At 35.7% G+C, this 19996-nt stretch overlaps 1 protein-coding gene across 3 annotated transcripts in view; it reads right to left on the bottom strand.

Annotated features, from left to right (window-relative positions):
• The window catches only part of Ssadh (succinic semialdehyde dehydrogenase), a 260476-nt gene that overhangs the window by 218965 nt on the left and 21515 nt on the right, over positions 1–19996 (bottom strand). For all 3 annotated transcript variants that reach the window (XM_090401356.1, XM_090401359.1, XM_090401358.1), the window contains exon 2: positions 8077–8196. In XM_090401356.1, coding sequence (XP_090257482.1) covers positions 8077–8196 — 120 coding nt within the window. The remainder of the gene's footprint in view (positions 1–8076; positions 8197–19996) is intronic.

The following is a 19996-nucleotide window of genomic DNA, read 5'->3' as shown; positions in this document are numbered from 1 at the left end:
ATAATTTTACATTACTGTTAATAAAATATAATCAGTGAAACTTTCCATAGTGTAATTTGAGCTTATTATACTTATCAATAAATCTGCAAACATGTCCATCATAAAAATAGTTAATAGATTATAATAAATTTAAAATTTGATAATATATTTATGAATTTCTAGTTATTGCAAACACTGCTTTTACATATTGCATACTAGATATTATAATAATCATCCTGGTGTTTAGGCTTATATGTTGATTCTCACTGCATCTTATCATTTCAGGAAATTAACAAGCTAAATAACTAAAAATTTTAATTATTACCTCCTATATTTTACAAAAATTACATTGTTATCTTCAGAGAATAATACACTAGTATCAAACACATGCAGGCAGGCACACTTCGGTAGCAAAGATGGAACAGGAGAGATACAGGCTGGCCTAAAGTCCTATAATTACACCACCTACTAACCTTGGTTGGGTGTTCTTAGCCATTGGGCTGAATGTCTGCAGATGAGGGTTTCCCATATGAGAGGCAGTCAGATACAACCACCGTTTGTTTCAGTTGGGATAGCTGTTAGGAGCTGCAGCAGATTCAATGAAAAGCCTCTCAAATTTACTTGTGCTTCAGTGGAGTAAGGTGGTTTTTTATCCAAAAATCCTGCGGCAGATGTTCAGGACACGGTATGCTAATCCTGAGTGACCATAGTGATGGAACCAGTGTAGTCCTGGTCTTCTGATATATGGATGTTGGCTGTCCTATCTGTTTGGCCATAGTGTGAACAGTTGCAGCTGCAGGGTACCTGGTGCACTCCAAGTAAATTCAGTGGTTGTATTGTTCTTTGGGGATAGCAGATAAGGGTTGCTAGCTTTCTGGTTTATAAGTGGTCACAAGATTGTGCTTTCTTCAGATCTTTGCCACCTTTTCTGAGATGCCACGAATATAAGGGATGTGAAAAATTTGCTGAAATCTACATTTGGAAGGGAGGAAAGGAAAGGGGATATATATGGTGTTAGAATTCTTTTTATCTGGTGGGAGGTATAACCATTGGACAAAAAAAAAGTGTTTTTTATAGATGAATGATGATGAATATTCATCTGTCTCCGTGGGCGAGTTCTGCAGTGAGTGAAGTTTATCGGAGCAAATTAATTTTGCACAGTGGACTAAAGTTTTTATAGTTCTGTATTGTTGGGGAGGAAAGGGGGGGGTGTAGGGTGATGTGACTGCTGATGGATGTATCTACCTGTGTGTGTACGATGTGGGTTTTCTGTGGACAGTAAAGGTCAGAGATCATTTGGTTGCCTTGTAACTAGGGTGTCTAGGAAGGGCAGACTGTTGTTACTTCTTTCTAATTCTGTTATGAATTGGATCTTTGGATGTTGGCTATTCAAATTGGAAAGGTAAGTGTGTAAAGTGTCCAAGGTCATGTGGTCAAATTGCCAACACATTGTCCACATAGTGTAACCAAATAGTGGGTTCAAAGGGGGGGGGAGAGAATTTAGTCATTCTTTTCAAATGTCCTCATAAAAAAGTTAGCTGGGGGGGGGGGAGGAGGGAGTCCATGGTTGTTTCCACTATTTATGGTACAGAATTTTCCTTGTCAAACAAAATAGCCCAAGTTCATAGTGAACTGAAACAGGACTGAGATATCGAGAAGAAATTCTGCTTGGATTAGAGCCAAGGTGTCCTTCAGTGAGACCTTCGTGAATAAGGAGGAGACACTGAAGCAGATTTAATGGGCTGAGTTTTTCTTTTTACGTTTTTATACGTGACAAGGTATTGCCAGTTTTGACTAAATGTTTGGCCAGTTTGTAAGTGGGCAAGTCTATGCCATCTACAATTGAGTGTAGTGGTATATCCTTTTTATGGATTTTTGGAAGTCCATAAAGGCAAGGGATGGGGGGGCCTGGAATTGTAAAGTTTTAGTTTGTTGGTGACATCTGCCGGCAAGGAAATGACACTTTTCAGGATTAATAAATAACCACTATTAAGTATTATATAACCATGAAACAGATTGTAACACCATCCCAATAATTTGACCAATCAATTCCTGCCTATTAAGCTAAGAGTAGCTGGACAAAACTGAAACCTCTAGAATACACTTTTCTGCATGGATGAATATTCATTCTAGACTTAATGCATAACTATTTGACCAGACACCAATCTGATCAGATAATTTGATTAGCTGATCATTATTTGGTTTTTCTCAGCTTTTTTTTTCTGTGAATACTCCAAGTCCACAGAAAAAGAAAAAGAAAAAAAAAGGAAGAGTTTACAAAAATCACACCTCATAACTGAAAATAGAATTCAAAAAATTAAGAGCGAGAGAGAGAGCAAGATGTCCAAAGTAGTTAAGCTCAATTTACCACTTCAATGTGAACAAGTCTTAAGTTGGACAGTATGGCAAGAAATGAAGGCAAAAGATCCAGGGTTGTTAGGAGAGTGAATGTTTATCAGCAAAAGGTGTAATAAAATTCACCTTTTTGCTGAGTAAAAAAGGTGAATTTTTACTCAGTAAAAGGTGTAAAGATCACTAAAAAAAAATTAATGCCATAACATGAAGGCATTAATTAGAAATAATGGGATGATAGTGTCAGGATAAGTGGAAAACTTGAATGTATAAAGTTCCCTGTGCCCTGCAGCTTGGCCTACTTTGGAGAGGCTGGTAAATATGTTAACTGCCTTGAAATTATGTATGATTTACAATGATCACAGCTTCCAAATCTGCAGGGCCGCATTTATACTTTTGAAGGCTCGAGGCACAACACCATTATGAGGCCCTCAAAAATAAGCATTTTTTTTAGTTTATTGAAAATAAAAGTCAACATTTCCATAATAACTCATTTTAATAACACAATACAACATCGGTATACATATATTTGCATTTTAAAAATCAGCTAACACCTTTTTATTCCCGTATATATAGGGAGTAGGCGAGGCCGTTTTAAACCCCATCTAACTTTTTAAAAAAAGTATTAAAAAATCAGTTCAAATTTAAATAAAAAAGTTAATAACTAAAAGTTTTTTTTTATTGGCTTTGGTTTTAGCAAATACTGTATATCTATAATGTCATCATAATTGATCGAATCCATTACATCTGATTCAATGCATAATAACGACAGGTCACTTGTTTTATTTTGGTGCAAGTTGCTTCTTAAACAATTTTTTATTCGTTTCAACACTGAAAACAAGCGTTCAGCACTTGCATTTGAAATAGGCATCATAGTTGTTACAAAAATTCTAAATACTGAAAAAATATTAAAAAGGTATGGTAATAATTTAGTATAAGGATAAAAGTTTTTTTTTAAAAAAAAAAAGAATTTAAATGCAATCAAATTAAACTTGCTAATCAAGGTAAAAATTGAAACTTCATGAACTGTAAAGTTCAGATATTCTAACTAAAAACAAAAATTTTGAATTTAAGTTAATAAAAATTATTGCAACAATCATATTTATGGAATTACAACATTTATTTATTACAAGATTTATTCAACTCCAGCTTTGATTTTTGTAAGTTGCAGTAATAAGCATAATAATACCAGCTTTAGTTAAAATGTAGAGACAATAAATAGTAATGATAACTTGCTATGCTCACTGACATCGACTTTATCACTCGACATTTTACCCTAAAATGACTAGAATCTTGATGCACAAAAAAATGAATTGAAAAATCAATTTAATTTATAAATAATAATAAACTTGAAATTCAAATGCTCTATTTATGTGATATAGAAACTGCTCTTACCCAACTAATTAATACAAATAGCAGCAGCACACAAAAAAAAACCTCTGTTGTGTCTGGAACGTGTTTCTTTCTTTAACTCAAAAATTTATTTATGCTGTTTACAATTTCCACTTATTAAACTTCTTGTATACTTGCAAAGAGGTTAGCTAACTCTCTATTAAGTTACTTTTACAAACTGTATATCAACTTCAAATATGCCAATAGATTCTCTTAATGACACTTCTTGTTACAGTTAATCTAAATCTTAATTGTCCAACCAAAACACATTATAATAGTAATTGTACAAAGGTATATAACTTACAAAAGCTCTGTATCTCACATTCAGTCAAAGGTCTTGCTCAAAAAGTTCTAAGGCAATTCTATCATCTCAGATCTTGAGCTTCCTTCAAGAAATCTGCTTCAGAAGTATCTCATTGGGAAAATAGCGGACTGTGAACTGTGCCCTGTGGTACTCATATACAGCTCCAGCAAAAGGTTATTCTCCCACGGCAAAAAGAAAAACTTCCGAGCAAAGGTGCTTTGGTTAATTTGTCTTGCCTTTTCTCTTTTCTGCTTGGGCTCGCCAAAAATGCCTGAACTGCCTCCTTTTTTCTGCCGCTCCCATCTCGAATTGCCGCCAACTGTCAACCGTGATTCCTCTCTGGCCTGTACGCTTTTCTCCGGCGAATGGAACATCACCTTACGACAACTCTAAGCCTTCACTTAAGACTGGAACCGTGAAACCCCTCTCTGGCAACATCTGGAAACGGGAAGCCCTCTCTCTCTCTCCAGCGACTTCTGGATCCGGGAAGTCTTATATGCTTAGCTCAGTCCCCCTTTTATTATGCCTTCTTTGAGACCTCGCACGAAGTTTGTAACCCTCGAATAATTCGGCATGATTCTTTCATCTTAAGTTTCAAGTTCGGCCCGCTCTTTGTTCTCTTCTGTGCCTTCTTTTGATTGTAAGTTGTCGACCATCAGAAAGTCGTTTGAACCATTCTGACTGACTTTGGAGGTGTTCACGTGCAGAGTTTGTAAGCCTTTCTTACACACAAAATTTAATAAACAACCTTTCTAATGCCGCCATGTAGATCTATTACATACAGCTCTGGCGAAAAATATTGCCTTTGTTTTTAACTCTAACATATTCCTATTAAAGAAGTATATACAGTTAATTTCCAAAGGGATATTTACAAAAATATCTAATACTAAATATACAGATACAAACAAGGTTATTTTTTACAACATTCTAATGGGACTTGACCTAAGTAAAAAATCGATGAAATGTGTTTGGAATATTTAAGCTATAATCGAGTTTTTAAAATATTGATAAGAATAAGTCTAAAAGTCCAGGAAGTCTAGCAAAAACCATCTGTGACAAAATGAAACTAGTTTATTTATTTAAAAAATACAAAAATACAAATTTATTAAGTATATCTTTATAGAGTTCATAATTAAAAGGACTCTAATAATAATAATAGATTTCTACAGATGTGTCTCATCTTGCTTTGGTATTATCAAAATTATCAAGTTATTCTGAAGCATTATGAATTTTGCTATTTTATTATTATGCCGCTAATATTTCTTCAAATGCAGCACTTTTTACAACAAAACTGGTAAGTTATGTTGAATATATCTGTTCGCAAATATACTCAAAATCCCTTTGACCTAATAAAAAGGCAGAATGCTGATGAAACTTCATCAGCATTCTATCTGTTAAAATGCAATTACCCTTCCCGCCGGTAACGAATTATTGTAGTTATGTGCACTGTATTTCTTGGATTGATGCTTTTTTGCTGCACAATTTACTTATTGTGTCTCTTCCCAAATAAAAACGAATTTCACATGTGCGAAAATAAATAATCAAAATGTCTGTTTGCATTGGAAATATTATGTCAAATATTTATATTTTTTAAATAACATTTATTGAAATAAATGACATTTTGCTTCCTTGCAAAATAAGATTATACGGGTCGCACATTTCAATTTTAGGAACGATTTTTTTAAATTTTTTTTTTATGAATAACAAATGGTGTTAAACTGCATTACTCGGGGTTTCCGATTGCGAGTCTTTTTAATTTATATCCAATGGTATTTTATCAGAGATTCTACGCCTTGTCTTTTACTTAAAACTACAACAGTACAATTACTTTGGAAAAATAACGAATTCAAACAAAAAGAAAGTGCGCACATGTTATCTAGCAGTATTTTGTGTGTGTGTGTGTGTGTGTGTGTATTTCATAACAGAATTCTGTTATGAAAATTTTTTGGAAATAAAATTTCATTTTGACGCATGCACCTACACATATTTCAAAAGATAAACCGTAGGGAAAATATCGCTACTTCAAAACTGCCGCATAATATAAAAATTAGCCGAAAATATGTACATACAGTTGACTTCATAACTGCCATTTATTTTGATTTGTAGTAAGTGATTAGGGGTAAACCAAGAAAGTTGAAATGCAAAATCCTACAGATTACGTTATAAAAATTATGCATTACATGATATGATTCAAGATTTCTGTATAACTAACCTTCGAACTAAGATTATGAATAAAACAGGAAACTTAATTTGGAACAGATGGCGGCTGTATTCATTTTTAGATTCGGATTTTCATGAATTTATGAAATAATTGTTTGACAAAAATAATTATCTTCAATCTAGTTCTTGGAGAATTTTAAAATGTATTGGTGATTAAAACAATTAGCAAAAAAATTGATATTGACATTGATCTTCCAAAGCGATACAATATGAAGTGAAGAAAGTACAAAAGGATTTCTTATTTTACGCTGGCATTAAAAACTATATTTATATGATAAAAACAAGCAGCAAAATGAATATAACTCATAGGGTAATTAGTCTGATATAATTTAGATTCTGGTTACCGACAAACGGCAAGCAACTGCGTTTCTTGCTGTAGGTCAGAGAACATAGCTACTACGTATGCCAGATAATGTAGTTAAGTGTTCTTTTCAGCATGAAGGATTATCGCACTTTCTAATGGACATGACAGTCAAACTACACTTCTTATCCATGTTCTTTCAGCAGGTTGACAGAATATTATCCAGGTTTGCTGGACGTGTATTATACGTCCAGCAAAGAAATTATACGTTTACATACATGAATTTTATGGAATACAGAGTTCCTGTTAGTTTTATATTCTAAGAAAAGAACAATGTATTTCAAATGGAAGCGGGAAGCCTCACAAATTTTTCAGCAGCCTTTAGTTTTTATATTATGAATTTAATATTTAAAAATAAGTATTTTATTTTGCAACTATAACTACACTGTTTTTTTTTATTGTTCTTTGTGAGGAGTAAGGTTTTAAAATGAGGCTCCCATCTTGCGCCTCATGGTAAATGCGGCCCTGCAAATCTGTGATCATCTGTATGGCAAGTCAGAACTGCCAGACTTTGTCCTGGATATTCATTCTGGATGGAAGATAACCATGCTACACAGAAGTAATTTGTGCTCTGATGATGCTGGTTATAAAGCAGGCAAAATATTAGCAAGTTCAATAAATAAATTAATTAATTATGGTTTCTTCTTTAGTACAGTTTATACCTGAAGCACTGTTATGAATCTTATATCGCTAATTACTAGCAACAGCCTTCCATCGCATCAAATGCCTTATCACAAGACATCCTTGATGTCGCACACGTCATTCACCATTTCTACACTTGTCACACACTCTTAGCAATGCATTCCACTCGCCAACCACTCTTCATGCAAAGAGTCCATCCATCACCCCCTCCTTATATAGCTTCCAGGATAGTTTCTTATTTCTATCTCACTTCAATATAATCTCTTCCAATTTAATCTGATAACAATCCCTTACTAATACATGTCTCATATCATCCCTTCTTTCTAGTCATGATGCTCTTAGTCAATCATCTCTGGATCCTTTGTAATCTATCTGCATACCATGAAAACCAGGTGACCAAATCTGAGAACAATAATCCTTATGTGGCCTAATCTAGGCCATATACAATAGAACAAGAGGCCATTGCTGGAAACTGTATAAGGAGGGTGTGAGAGAAGGAGTGAAGAGTAGGTTCTTTACATGGAGAGTGGTTGGTGAGTGGAATGCATTGCCTGTGTTGTGGGTGTAGACACATTGAATCAGTTTAAAGCACGGTTGGATGAATAGTGTGCAACAGTGTGTACCTCCCACAACGAGTCCCTGACTCCATGGAAGTCAAATGTTAATAATAATAATAAATATTATTACAGGTATTGCAGGCAGTGTGGGTTGGTGGACCATCTGATGAATTAACAGATCCCATGAAAGTGACCGATCAATAATAACAATCATATTATTAATATGGAATTAGACATCAATATCAAGGCGAAAGAAATTTACTGCTTACAGGAAATGTTTTTCCACTTTTAGCTGATAACCATTTTCCATCAATATAAACTTTTTCTTTCTTGAACGCATAATTATGCAGAGAACGCACGTTTTCAAATGGCCTACAAAGTTTTGATAGCTATAGAAACAAAATAAATTCAAGAATAAATTACAAATATAAATAGCATAATATTTTAAGAATAATACCATGCTAATAATAAAATATACTTATATGTGATGCCAACAATGGTATCACATTAAAAATATAAAAATGGTATATGTTTTTGCCTTACTGCAAATAATACTTAACAATATAAATTACTCAGTGAATTAAAATAATTCAAAAAATATTTAGAAATATTTTTTGAATCATTTGCAAACATTCAAATATAAAGTAGTAGTAAAAACATCATTATTATTATTATTATTAATGATACCTCCAGACAGTCTGAGGACTCATCTAGATGGGACACCTACTCTACAACTCAATTCACCAACTACAACAAACCACAACTACAAAGCCATTTACTGCTGACCACCACTAGTATTCTCACAGACAATCACAAACATCCATGCCCACAGCATGATTTGAACCCGCAGCCTTTTGGCTGGAGAGCGGATATGCTAACTACTCAGCCAACCAAGCCGGCTCATGTTCAACATGTTCAAATATAAAGTAGCACTTCACATACTTGTAAATAATTTTAAAAGAATAAAAACTAAACACTCAAGATCTTTGTCTTATTTTGAACAATGTAAGTATGATTATTAGCATCAAGGAACTGTATAATGGAAAGAGATAATGGGATTGCATATACATCCTCTGTCCAAAAAAAGAAACCGAACTTTTCCAAAATAGAAGAAACTAGTTGCGCCACCTGCTGTATCTTTTTGTTGTCTAAAATGGCAACCTTCATTAGCGTTGTGTCAACTGTTTAGTGACAGTGTGTTTTGACGAACGGTCGGAAAATGAGTTTCAAACAGAGAGCTGTGATTGACTTTTGTGTTAAACTTGGTAAAAGTTTTACTGAAATGCATCAAATGCTTCAAAAAGCATACGGTGATGAATGATTACCCCGTACTCAAGTTTACGAGTGGTTTAAGCGATTTCAAAGTGGTCGTGAGACGCTTGAGGAGGACGAAAAGCTAGGCCGTCCGAAAACTGAACTGAGCAAAGTTAACATCCAAAAAGTGCGTGATTTCATCAAAGAAAACTCGAAATCGTCCGTGAGATTGATTGAAGATAAATTGGGGATTTCAAAATCAACTGTGCACAGCATTTTAACTGAGAGTTTGTGCCTTCATAAATTGAATTCGCGATTTGTTCTCCACAAGCTGACCGACAACCAAAAAATGTATCGAATTGAACACTGCAAGGAACTCATTAAAACCGCTTGTAAGGACTCAAACTTCCTTGAAACGATCGTTACTGGTGACAAAACATGGTGTTTTGAATATGAGCCCGAAAACAAAGCCAGAGTGCTGAGTGGAGACCACCAGAAGAGGAGCATCCGAAAAAAAGTCGCTTGGAGAAGTCAAAAGTAAAGACAACGCTGATTTGTTTCTATGATTCTAAGGGCATTACTAACAAAGAATTTGTTCTGCCTGGCCAAACGATCAATGGTGAGTTTTATCTCGAAGTTTTGAAGCAATTGATAGCAAGAATTCATTGCTTATAGCATGAATATATTGATGCAGGCAGCTGGTCAGTTTTGCACGACAATGCACCATCTCATCGTTCGAACATTGTGAGACAGTTTTTGAGCAAAAACCAAGTTTGTGTGTTGGATCACTCGCCGTATTCACCTGATTCAGCACCCTGTGACTTCTTTCTCTTTCCCCTGACTTCATTTGCCGATGAAAGGAAAGCGATACGACAACATTGAAAACATTCAAGCGGCAGTAACCATGACCCTCAACAGTATCCCAAAAACTGATATAAAAAACTCATTTAGCAAATTAATTGACCATGCCAAATGCTGTATCAAAGCTGAGGGAGAGTATATTGATTGAAATAAATGATTTGAATAATTATAATTGGCCTGTTTTATTTTCTATCAAAAGTTTGGTTTCTTTTTGGACAGACGATGTACTGTAAACGAATTTGTTATTTTCTTATATATGTAATATCTCTATCTTTACTCTCTATATCTTTATTCTAATTAGTTGTGCATGCTTTCTCTCTCTGAATCTTTCTTGCTTATTTATTACGTACTATGTTTATCAAACCCTTCGCACTGTGAGTCTTATGCCTAAGATACTAGAAAATTTATTTAATTTAGACTGCTCCACTAATATCATTTAATTAGCATAAAACTCAATAATACGGCCAGCAGATTTCTCTCTCTCTAACACAAATTCCTTCAATAAAACTTTACACAAACAGTCGTGGTCTATTCTTTTACTTAACTTTAAGCTTCGGCTATATCACATTGTTTCCCACTCACAAGTCCGATTTATTTAGAAACAGTGCAGTTGTAAATAAACAATCAGGCAGCACTCTTTTAACAAAAAAATCAAAACACATTTTTATTTACATTACTATGAAATATACACAAATTTAAACATTAGGGAGATTGCTTTCTCTTTCTCGGCACTTGGATCTCGGCTCTCTTCTTTGTGACTGGGGCCTTGCCTGTTCTCGTTCTATAAAAATTCTTTAGCATAAATTAGAACCTTTTTACTTCAACATTAACTGATCTCTTTAACTCAAAAACGTATTTACTCTCTGCTTACAATTTCAACTTATTAAAGTCCTAGTTTACTTACAAAGAGGTTAGAGTTATCTTTTACAAACTTTATATCAACTTCCAACATGCCAAATGATTCTCTTAAAGACACTTCTTATCACTATTAAACAAATATCTTAAAGGTCCTTCTAATACACACTATAAGAGGAATTATATAAAAGTATGTAACTTAAAGGCTCTGTATTGCACATTCAGTCAAAAGTCTTTCACTAAAAGTTCTATGGCAATTCTCTCATCTCAGATCTCGAACTTCCTTCAGGAAATTTGGCTTCAGCAGTATCACTTCGGGATGTTAGTGTGCTTTTGGACTGCAATCTGCGGTACTTGAATAGCACATACAAGAGGTTTCAGCATATGGGCAAATTCTCCTCTGGATCCTATTCAGGAACTTCTGCTACTAATCGCCAATGACTGCAACTGCCGCCGACTGGCTCTTCTCGGTAACAGCGCTTCACCTTTGCTCTTTAGATACTTGGATCTCAGCTCTCCTCTTTGTGACTGGGGCCTTGCCTCTTCTCGTTCTTTGCCACCACTGCTCTGGTTCGGACTCCGCTTATAGTCTCAGCTCGCTTCCGCTCTGGTTCCAACTGGGTCTAGTTTCGACTTCTGATGACTCTCTCTTGACATCTGGAAGCAGGGAGCTCCGTCTGAGGCCTCTAGAAACCCTCTCTCCGGCCTAGAAGTCATCTCTCTCTCTCTAGCGACGTCTCAAACCGGGAAGCCCCCTATGCTTGGCTCTGTCCCTTTTTTATTATGCCTTCTCTGAGACCTCGCACGAAGTTTGTAACCCCCGAAGAATTCGGCATGATTCTTTCATCTTAAGTTTCAAGTTCGGTCAGCTCTTTGTTCTCTTCCGAGCTTTCTGTTGATTGTAATTTGCTGGCCATCGGAAAGTTGTTTGAACCCTTCTGACTGACTTTGGAGGCGTTTACGTGCAGAGCTTGTAAGCTTTCTCATACACACAAAGTTTATAAACAATCTTTCTTATGCCACCAAGTATATCTATTACATACAACTCCGGCGGCAAAATATTACCTTTGTTTTTAACACTCTAAAATATTCTTATTAAAGGAGTATATATACAGTTAACTTCCAAAGAGTTATTTACAAAAATATCTAGTACAAAATGTACAGAGACAAACAAGTTATTTTTACAACATTCTCATGGGACTTGACCTATGAAAAAATCGATGCAATGTGCTTTAGAATATTTAAGCTACAATCGAGTTTTTATAGTACAATGGATTTCACTATTGCCTTCCATATTCAAAACCTTACACATCACAATAAAGAACTGGTAGTCCCACTCATTGTGAAGGCCTACTGAATAAAGTACTGTTATTTGCCCACTCAAATCCTCCTATACAGCCACATCTTCTTTGCTCCTCATAGCTGTCTTAATTGCAATATCTGCAAATAAGAGCATATTTCATTTAAACCTCTTCCTATATCATGACTTATAAAGTTAAACAATTACGGCTCCCTTACAGCACACTATTAGTGACTTCTTTCTTGGCCTGATGGCCTAATTGCTGCCAATAGTACACCAATAGTTGGTGTACTATTGGCAATCAAGTTACTAATCAATCCTAGCCTGCTTTTCATACTCTACTTGTAATTGATTATTGCCTTCCAACTTATAAAGCCTCCATAAAGCCTTCTTCCTCTAGATTATCTGCCTAAGCTGAGCATTCTCTCATACTACATCTGTCCTATTTAACCTTCTACCCTCTCAAATACATTCAGGCATTGCTGGCGGTAAATATTTCTTTACCAGTGTTTACTAATTAATCTCCTTCCCAGCTTGTTCAATGCTATTGTTCCAAGGTGTTTCATGAGCATTTTATCATCATCTGCCTCAAAAATCCATATACATCCTTTTCTCTAAATCTTCATATAGTGACCAACACTCATGGTCTCTTTTGACAAGGAGACCAGACTCAGCATCTCATTTGAAATAACATATTTTGATGCAAGGATTGAATAGCTTTCATTCAATTGTTGCACAAGGATATCATTATATACTGTCTAAAGCAGTATGTAATATTCAAGAAATTCATACTCAAAAACTCAAATTCATTTTCTTTGCTTTTCTCAGATGCCATTTCTTCATCCCAATTCATATTTCCACAATTAAAATCACTATTAATGATCACCCTCCTCTTTTTTAACAAGCAAATTTATCTAAACATTTCCTTGTAAAGAGAGAATAGGTGGGGGAGGAGTACTGCTGATGATAGCAGATCAATTGTAGCCAAAAAGAATATGAGATAGGTGGGAGGATGGTTGGTCATTTGAAGAAGTCTAGTCTGAGATCAAGACAAGTAAGACAAAATATACAGTTGGTTGTTGCTATAGGCCAGGGAGTTCCATGGATGATCTGGAAGACACGCATCACAAAATTACTGTAATGAGTACAGGTCGAGTGATTATTATGGGCTATAGCCTGAAAGAAAGCAAAATCAGATTGCAGGAAGGAAATAGAATTTATACACCTACTGAGAAATAATTACTTGAAGCAGCATGTGATGGAGAGGAATAGGGATGTGAGAGTATTGACCCTAGTCATAGGATCAGAAGAACTATCCATAACCAAGGTGACTACATCACCTCTGATTGGTGAAAGTAACCATGAGGTTTTGACTTGGGAGATTGTACAACATGAATATTGTGTCAAGAAGGTGTGTGTGTGTGTGTGTGTGTGTGTGTGTGTGTGTGTGTGTGTGTGTGTATGTGTGTGTGTGTGTGGAACTACAAGGCAGATGATTATGAAAAGCTTAGGAAGAAGCTTAAATCTGTGCCATGCCATAAACCACTGCAGGGTAAGGATGTTAGTAGTGCGTGGGAGATAGTTAAGGGTCATCTAGAGGAAGCAATATTAAATTATATACCTGAGGTAAGGAAGGTTAATCAGGTAAGAGTTAGATGGATGAGTAATATCATTAAGTACGAGCTGCAAAAGGAGAAAATGCTGTGGAGGGTATATAAAGAGAAAGGTGACCAGCATGGCAAGGAAGGCAAAAATCAGATTATGAGAACAATCTAGCCGAGCAGGCCAAAGGAAATACCAAAGAGCTCTTTCATTATATGGCCAGTAAGAGAAAGAATGACTATGGAAGATTAACCTTAATGAGTGATGATGGTCATGAGGTGACAGAAGCAGATAAAATAGTCGAGTTACTGAGTGACCACTTTACAAGGCTATATCATCCTGGTGAGGTTACTACTTTAACATATGTGACACAATAATGCAGGAACAGAGGCGGATGAATTGGAGGTTCTTACGATAGTGCAGAATCTCAATGTAAATACAGCTGTGGGATTAGATAGGATATCAGCTCATGTTTTTCAGGAATGTCCAAGGAACAGCCAATACTTGTGACTAGGCTCTTTAAGCCTTAGCTCTAGTAGAGTTCTAAGGGAGTGGAAAGGGCACAAAAATAATACCCTTGTATATGTGAAGTTCTAGGACTGCAGTAACAAATTATAGGCCAATCAGAAATCCAGGAGTGGTGGCAAAAGTACTGGAAAAATTGGCCAAAAAGAGAATTCAAGATTGGGTGGATAAGAACATGATACTCTATATAGGGCAACATGGCTTTGTGAAGGGTCAGTCATGCCTTTGTAATTTACCATCTATTTATAATGGAGTAATAGGAGAGTTGGGTAAAGGAAATGGCTACATTATGATTGTCCTGGATTTTGCGAAGGTGTTTAACAAATTACTACATGAAACTCAGTTATGCAAATTAGAACAAATAGGGATGAATATGACACAGGTTAAGAGGGTGGTTGTTGCACAGATATCAAAAAGTGATATATGGGGGGACAGAATCAAGGCAGAAACAGGTGACTAGTGATGTTCTGCAAAGTTTGGTGCTGGAACCATTGTGTTTAATTTGTACATAAATGATATAGGAAATAAAATCTGAAAGGAAATATTCAGGTGTTTGCTGATGTGAAATTAGATAGAATAATAGTTAACCAAGGCAATGTGGAGAGGTTGCAGGATGATTTAAATAGGCTCTCAGTGTGAGTAAAAGATAATGGATTCAGTTTAAATTAAAGATGCCAAGAAATTATATTCTTGGTTTCATCCTTTACCCAAGTGTAAGCAAATAAAGGTTGCATGTAAAGTAACTTTATAACTGGGCTACTTGTATATAGAGGCTAATAACTTCACATCAGTTGGCTTAGCATCCCATAATACAATGCCCATATCCTTACAAACATGTATAATGCTATGGGAAGGGCCACTACCCAGACCAGTTTCAACCTTTATTGCTGTCTAATACTTTGGTATGACTTCTTGGCTCTCACTAATGAGACTTCAATAAGATCAAAACTAGTCTGGGTAGTGGCCCTTCTCATTATGCATAGCATTATACATGCCTGTAAGGATATGTGCATTGCATTATGGGATACTAAAGCAATTGAAGTGAAGTCATTAGCCTCTATATACAAGTAGCCCAATCGTGAAGTTACTTCATGCTCAAACTTTGTTTGCCTACACTTGAATAAAGGATGAAACCAAGAATATAATTTCTCTGCATGTTTAATTTATAGCATAACCATGAGTCAGTTTATTGTGAAGAAATACATTATGCATTTTGGAATAAATAGATTACAAACTGTGTACCACACTGATGGCACTGTACTCCAGGAAACAGATGAAGCTATAAATTTAGGGGTGGTGGTAGAAAGTTAAAGTTTAGAGGACATATTGCTAAGGATGTTAACATAGCCCGTAACATTATTTGGCTACTGAAGAACATATTAACAAGTAGAGATAAGTTGTTATTCCTCTTACAAGGCTTTAATATGTCCACATTTAGTTTACTGTGATCAAGTCTAGTCTGCTGGCTTTCTTGAGGATGAGAAAGCGGTGGAGCAGATTCAGAAGCGAGTAACCAAGATGGTGAGTGGTCTATGGAATGTTCCTTATGAAGATAGATTGACAGTACATGGATTGTGAAAGTTGGTTGATAATAGAAAAAGAGGGGATAAGATAGAAACATTTAATTTGCTTAAAGGGTTTATAAGAATGATGCAGGGGAAATGTTTCAGCACTTAACTGGAGGGGCTAGAACAAGAGGTAATCCTTGTAAGTTGAATAAAGGTGTGAGGACTAGAGTTTTAATTGGAGAGTTGTGAATGAGTGGAATGGGTTGCCAGAGTCAGTTGTGAGCACTTTAGAATAATTTAGAATTTAGAGAAGATTTTAGAATAGCATTGTCCTATGATTGGGACTTTTTTGGTAGTTTGTTATAGTGAGAGAGTTTGTTATAACAGTATTTGGTATGGGGAGATTTAACTAGTTTGTATCTTTAATGATAACGTTGTAGACCTGTCCCTTGTGTAATCACACAAGGGATAGGTCATTCAGCTATAGGCTACAACTACATTGGGTGACTGATATCTCCAATTATCTGTTTACTGAAACAGGAGTGGTAACCCAAATCAGTTATGATCTGACTTTGTGTTGGCTACAGGAACATATCTACATCCAATGTGCACAGAATGCTTCACAAAAGTAACTATCAGCGCTAGGCGACTTATAGTCTGTGTGTCCCTAGTACTATGCCACAAGAAAGAACATTTGAAACAGACCAGGCTCCATGTCAACTGGACACAAAATAACTTGTTTATAGACAAGTCCTAATTTGCTCTACAATATGATACCAGGCATGCTCTGCTCTGAGAAAGGGACACTTATTGTGGGGATAGTGTGATGATTTGGGGAGACATCTTGTTGGGTAGATGCATTGACCTGTACTTTCTTCCTAGCAGAACCATGAATGCTGCAACTTATGAGCCAGAGAGAATCAAGGCAATGTGGAGAGCTTGCAGGATGATTTAAATAAGCTGTCAGTATGGGCAAAAGATAATGGATGTCAGTTTAGTGTGGAGAAATGTAAAGTTATGCATTTTTGGATAAATAGATTACATGCTGTGTACCACATTGATGGAACTGTACTCCAGGATATGAATGAAGATAGAGATCTTAGGGGTGGTGATAGATAGAGTTAAAGTTTAGAGGACATATAGCTGCAGTTGTTAAGTTGGTCATAAGATTACTTAGCTATTGAAGAACACACTGACAAGTAGAAATAGGAAGTTATATTTCTTTATAGAGCCATGATATGTCTACATCTGGATTATTGTGCTCATGTCTGGTCTCCTAGGTTTCTTGAAGATGAGGAAACTGTGGAGAGGATTCAGAGGTGAGCAATCAAGATGGCGAGTGATCTGTGGAACGTTCCGTATGAGGATAGATTGAGTGTATGTTCACTGCAGAAGTTGGTTGATAGGTGAAAAATAGGGGATATGATAGAAACATTTAAGTTACTTAAAGGGTTTTATAGGATTAATGTAAGGGGAAATGTTTCAGCATTTCCCCTTACATCAATAGAGGTGGGAGCAGAACAAAAGGTCATTCTTGGAAGTTGAGTAATAGTGTTGTTAGTAGGTGTGTGAAGACGAATTTTTGCCTGGTGAGTTGTGAATGAATGGAATGGGTTGCCAGAGTCAGTTGTTAGCTCTTTGTTTGTTAATGGGTTCAACGTGAGGCATGATAGATTGTGAGGATAGTTTTGGTCTCATTAGGTGCCCGTACAATAATAACATCCCACTAAATATTTCATCTTCTCTACACCACCTCATACCAGTGAGCACAATTTTTCTCTGTTATCATCAGTAGCCTATCCCCTCGTATTTCCTACCCTTAAAAAAAACGCTAAACTCTACCGTTTTCTTTCATCAGTATACATTATCCTCATCAAATTGTGTTCAACTTATATCTGCAATTTTCAGGTAAATCAACCTCAAAAACTGTGCAACAAATTCTTCTTTCTGTTGTTGCCAAGAGATGCACTAACAAACTAAAGCCTGAAAAGGGAGAACCCACAAACAACAGACACAAGATCTTGAAAATACATGACGTTTTCTATAAGAAACTATATAGAAACGTGAACTCTTTATGACGAAATGGTCTTTACCATATAATTCTAAAACTGACCTGGGGATAAGTACCAAAACTGACACTGCCATCCTAGAGATGAAAAACAGAAAAAAAGTCCTGCTGAGGACAAGATAAACATTCACCTAATGTTAAAATATGAATTTGAAAAATTCTTATCTACTCTGATAAAACTCTATAACATTATCAATGAATATAATAAATTTAGTTTAATCCTTTATCCAAGTGTAAGCAAACAAAGTTTGCGCCTGAAAATATCTTCAGGACTGAGGTAAGGTGGTTACATCCCTAGGCAACTCGTAGCAAAGGTGGACCAAGCTCTCATCACTCCTTGTTTCAGTATCTCCCATAATGCAAAGTATATCTCCTTGCAGATATGTATACTGCTATGCATTAAGGGAAGGGCCACTACCCAGACCGGTTTCGACCTTCATTGAGGTCTCGTCAGTGGGAGGCATACCCAGAGTGGTGATACTAAGGCAGAAGCAATGGAGAGGTCATATTTACCTATACGAGTTGCCAAGGGATGTACCACCTTACCTCAGTCCTGAAGATATTTTCAGGCGCAAACTTTGTTTGCTTACCCTTGGATAAAGGATTAAACTAAATTTATTATAGTCTAACCAAGTGCAAAATAAACTTCCAATTATCAATGAATCCTTCATCGAAGACCAGTGGCCAATATCAAAAACGATCATTTTAACCAAAAAAAAAAAATTGTAAAGTTGTAAAGAAAATAAATTGTAAAAGAAAACTACAAAACTGTCAAATATAACTACAAATCAATAAGCAATATTCTGCATGAAATTATCATTAGAACTTTTCTTAAATTCTACATGATCAAGTAGAATATGGGAAAAATTTTCTGTCATGGATCACTGTTTTTATCAATTAAAAGCAAACAATGATTTCTGATTCCAGAGCCCATGCTTCTCTTTTAGATGCTCCTGGAAGCAGGTGTAAACATTAATATCAAAATGAACTTGTCTATTTGTAGACAAAGTAAAGCAACTGTATGCACAAAAAAAGAAAGAGAAATTAGTTCATAATTAACAAAAGTTAAACAAAGAAATAGCCCAATAAACCCTAGACTTTTTGCAGCTACACTTAAACATGCATTCAGAAAACTTGATTAGACCAACAAGGATATTAGTATATTAAGAAAGAATCTAAGTAATTTTTAAGTAATCTAACTAAGAATGGATATCAGTTTAATGTGGAAAAGTGTAAGGTTATGCATTTTGGGATGAAACGATTATCAGCAGTATACCACAATGGTGGAACCATACTCCAGGAAACTGACGAAGCCAGAGATTTAGGAGTGTTAGTGAATAGGAAGTTAAAGTTTAGAGGGACACATAGCAAAAGTGGCTAAAGCAGCTCATCAGATTACTTGGTTACCGAAGTATATTCTGACAAGCAGAGATGAGCAAGTTATTGTTCCTCTTTATCAAGCCTTGATAAGACCTCATCTTGAATACTGTGCACAGATCTGGGCACCAGGGTTTCTTGGTGATGGGGAGGAGGTAGAGAGGATCTAGAGGCAAGTGATCACGGTGGTAGCAGGTCTATGGAATGAACCTTATGAGAACAGGTTGAAGATTTGTGGGTTACAGAAACTGGTTGATAGGCAGAAAAGGGATGATATGATATGATTGAGACATTCAAATTAATGAAGAGTTTTTACAAGATTAATTCAGAGGAAATTTTTCAGAACTGGTGTGGTGGTGGTGGTGGTGGGAGAACTAAGGGCCATCCATGGAAATTGAGCAAGAGTTTAGTTAGCAAGGGTGATAGAACTAGGTTTTTTTACTTGGAGAGTGGTGAATGAGTGAAATAAGCTGCCAGAGAGTCTGTTGTGGGTGCCATGACTGTGAATGAGTTCATAGCAAAGTATGATAGATACTATGCAAATGCTGAATAGTTCTTGACATGATGTTTAGGGCCTCCCTCGATGAGTCTAAGGCTTCCTTGAAGTTGCCCATAATAATAATAAACTAAAGGCAATTATTTATCATCTCTGAACTGAATAATACAAGCAAACTGTGAGACATAAAAGGAGTTTCAAAAAAAAAAGTCTTACTGGATGGGCATGAGTATGTGCCAGAAAACCTTTCTTCACAAAAAACTTGGAACATACCAGAGAGAAATGAATAATATTTGGGAAAAAAAAAAAAAAAAAAAAAAATATATATATATATATATATTAT

The sequence above is a fragment of the Typopeltis vanoorti genome, chromosome 12, assembly GCF_054136105.1.
Source record: "Typopeltis vanoorti isolate ZY-2024b chromosome 12, IOZ_Tvanoo_1.0, whole genome shotgun sequence".
Classification (NCBI taxonomy): Eukaryota; Metazoa; Arthropoda; class Arachnida; order Uropygi; family Thelyphonidae; genus Typopeltis; species Typopeltis vanoorti.
Note: the sequence above shows the minus strand (reverse complement) of the source record. Positions and strands in the feature narration are given on the sequence as shown.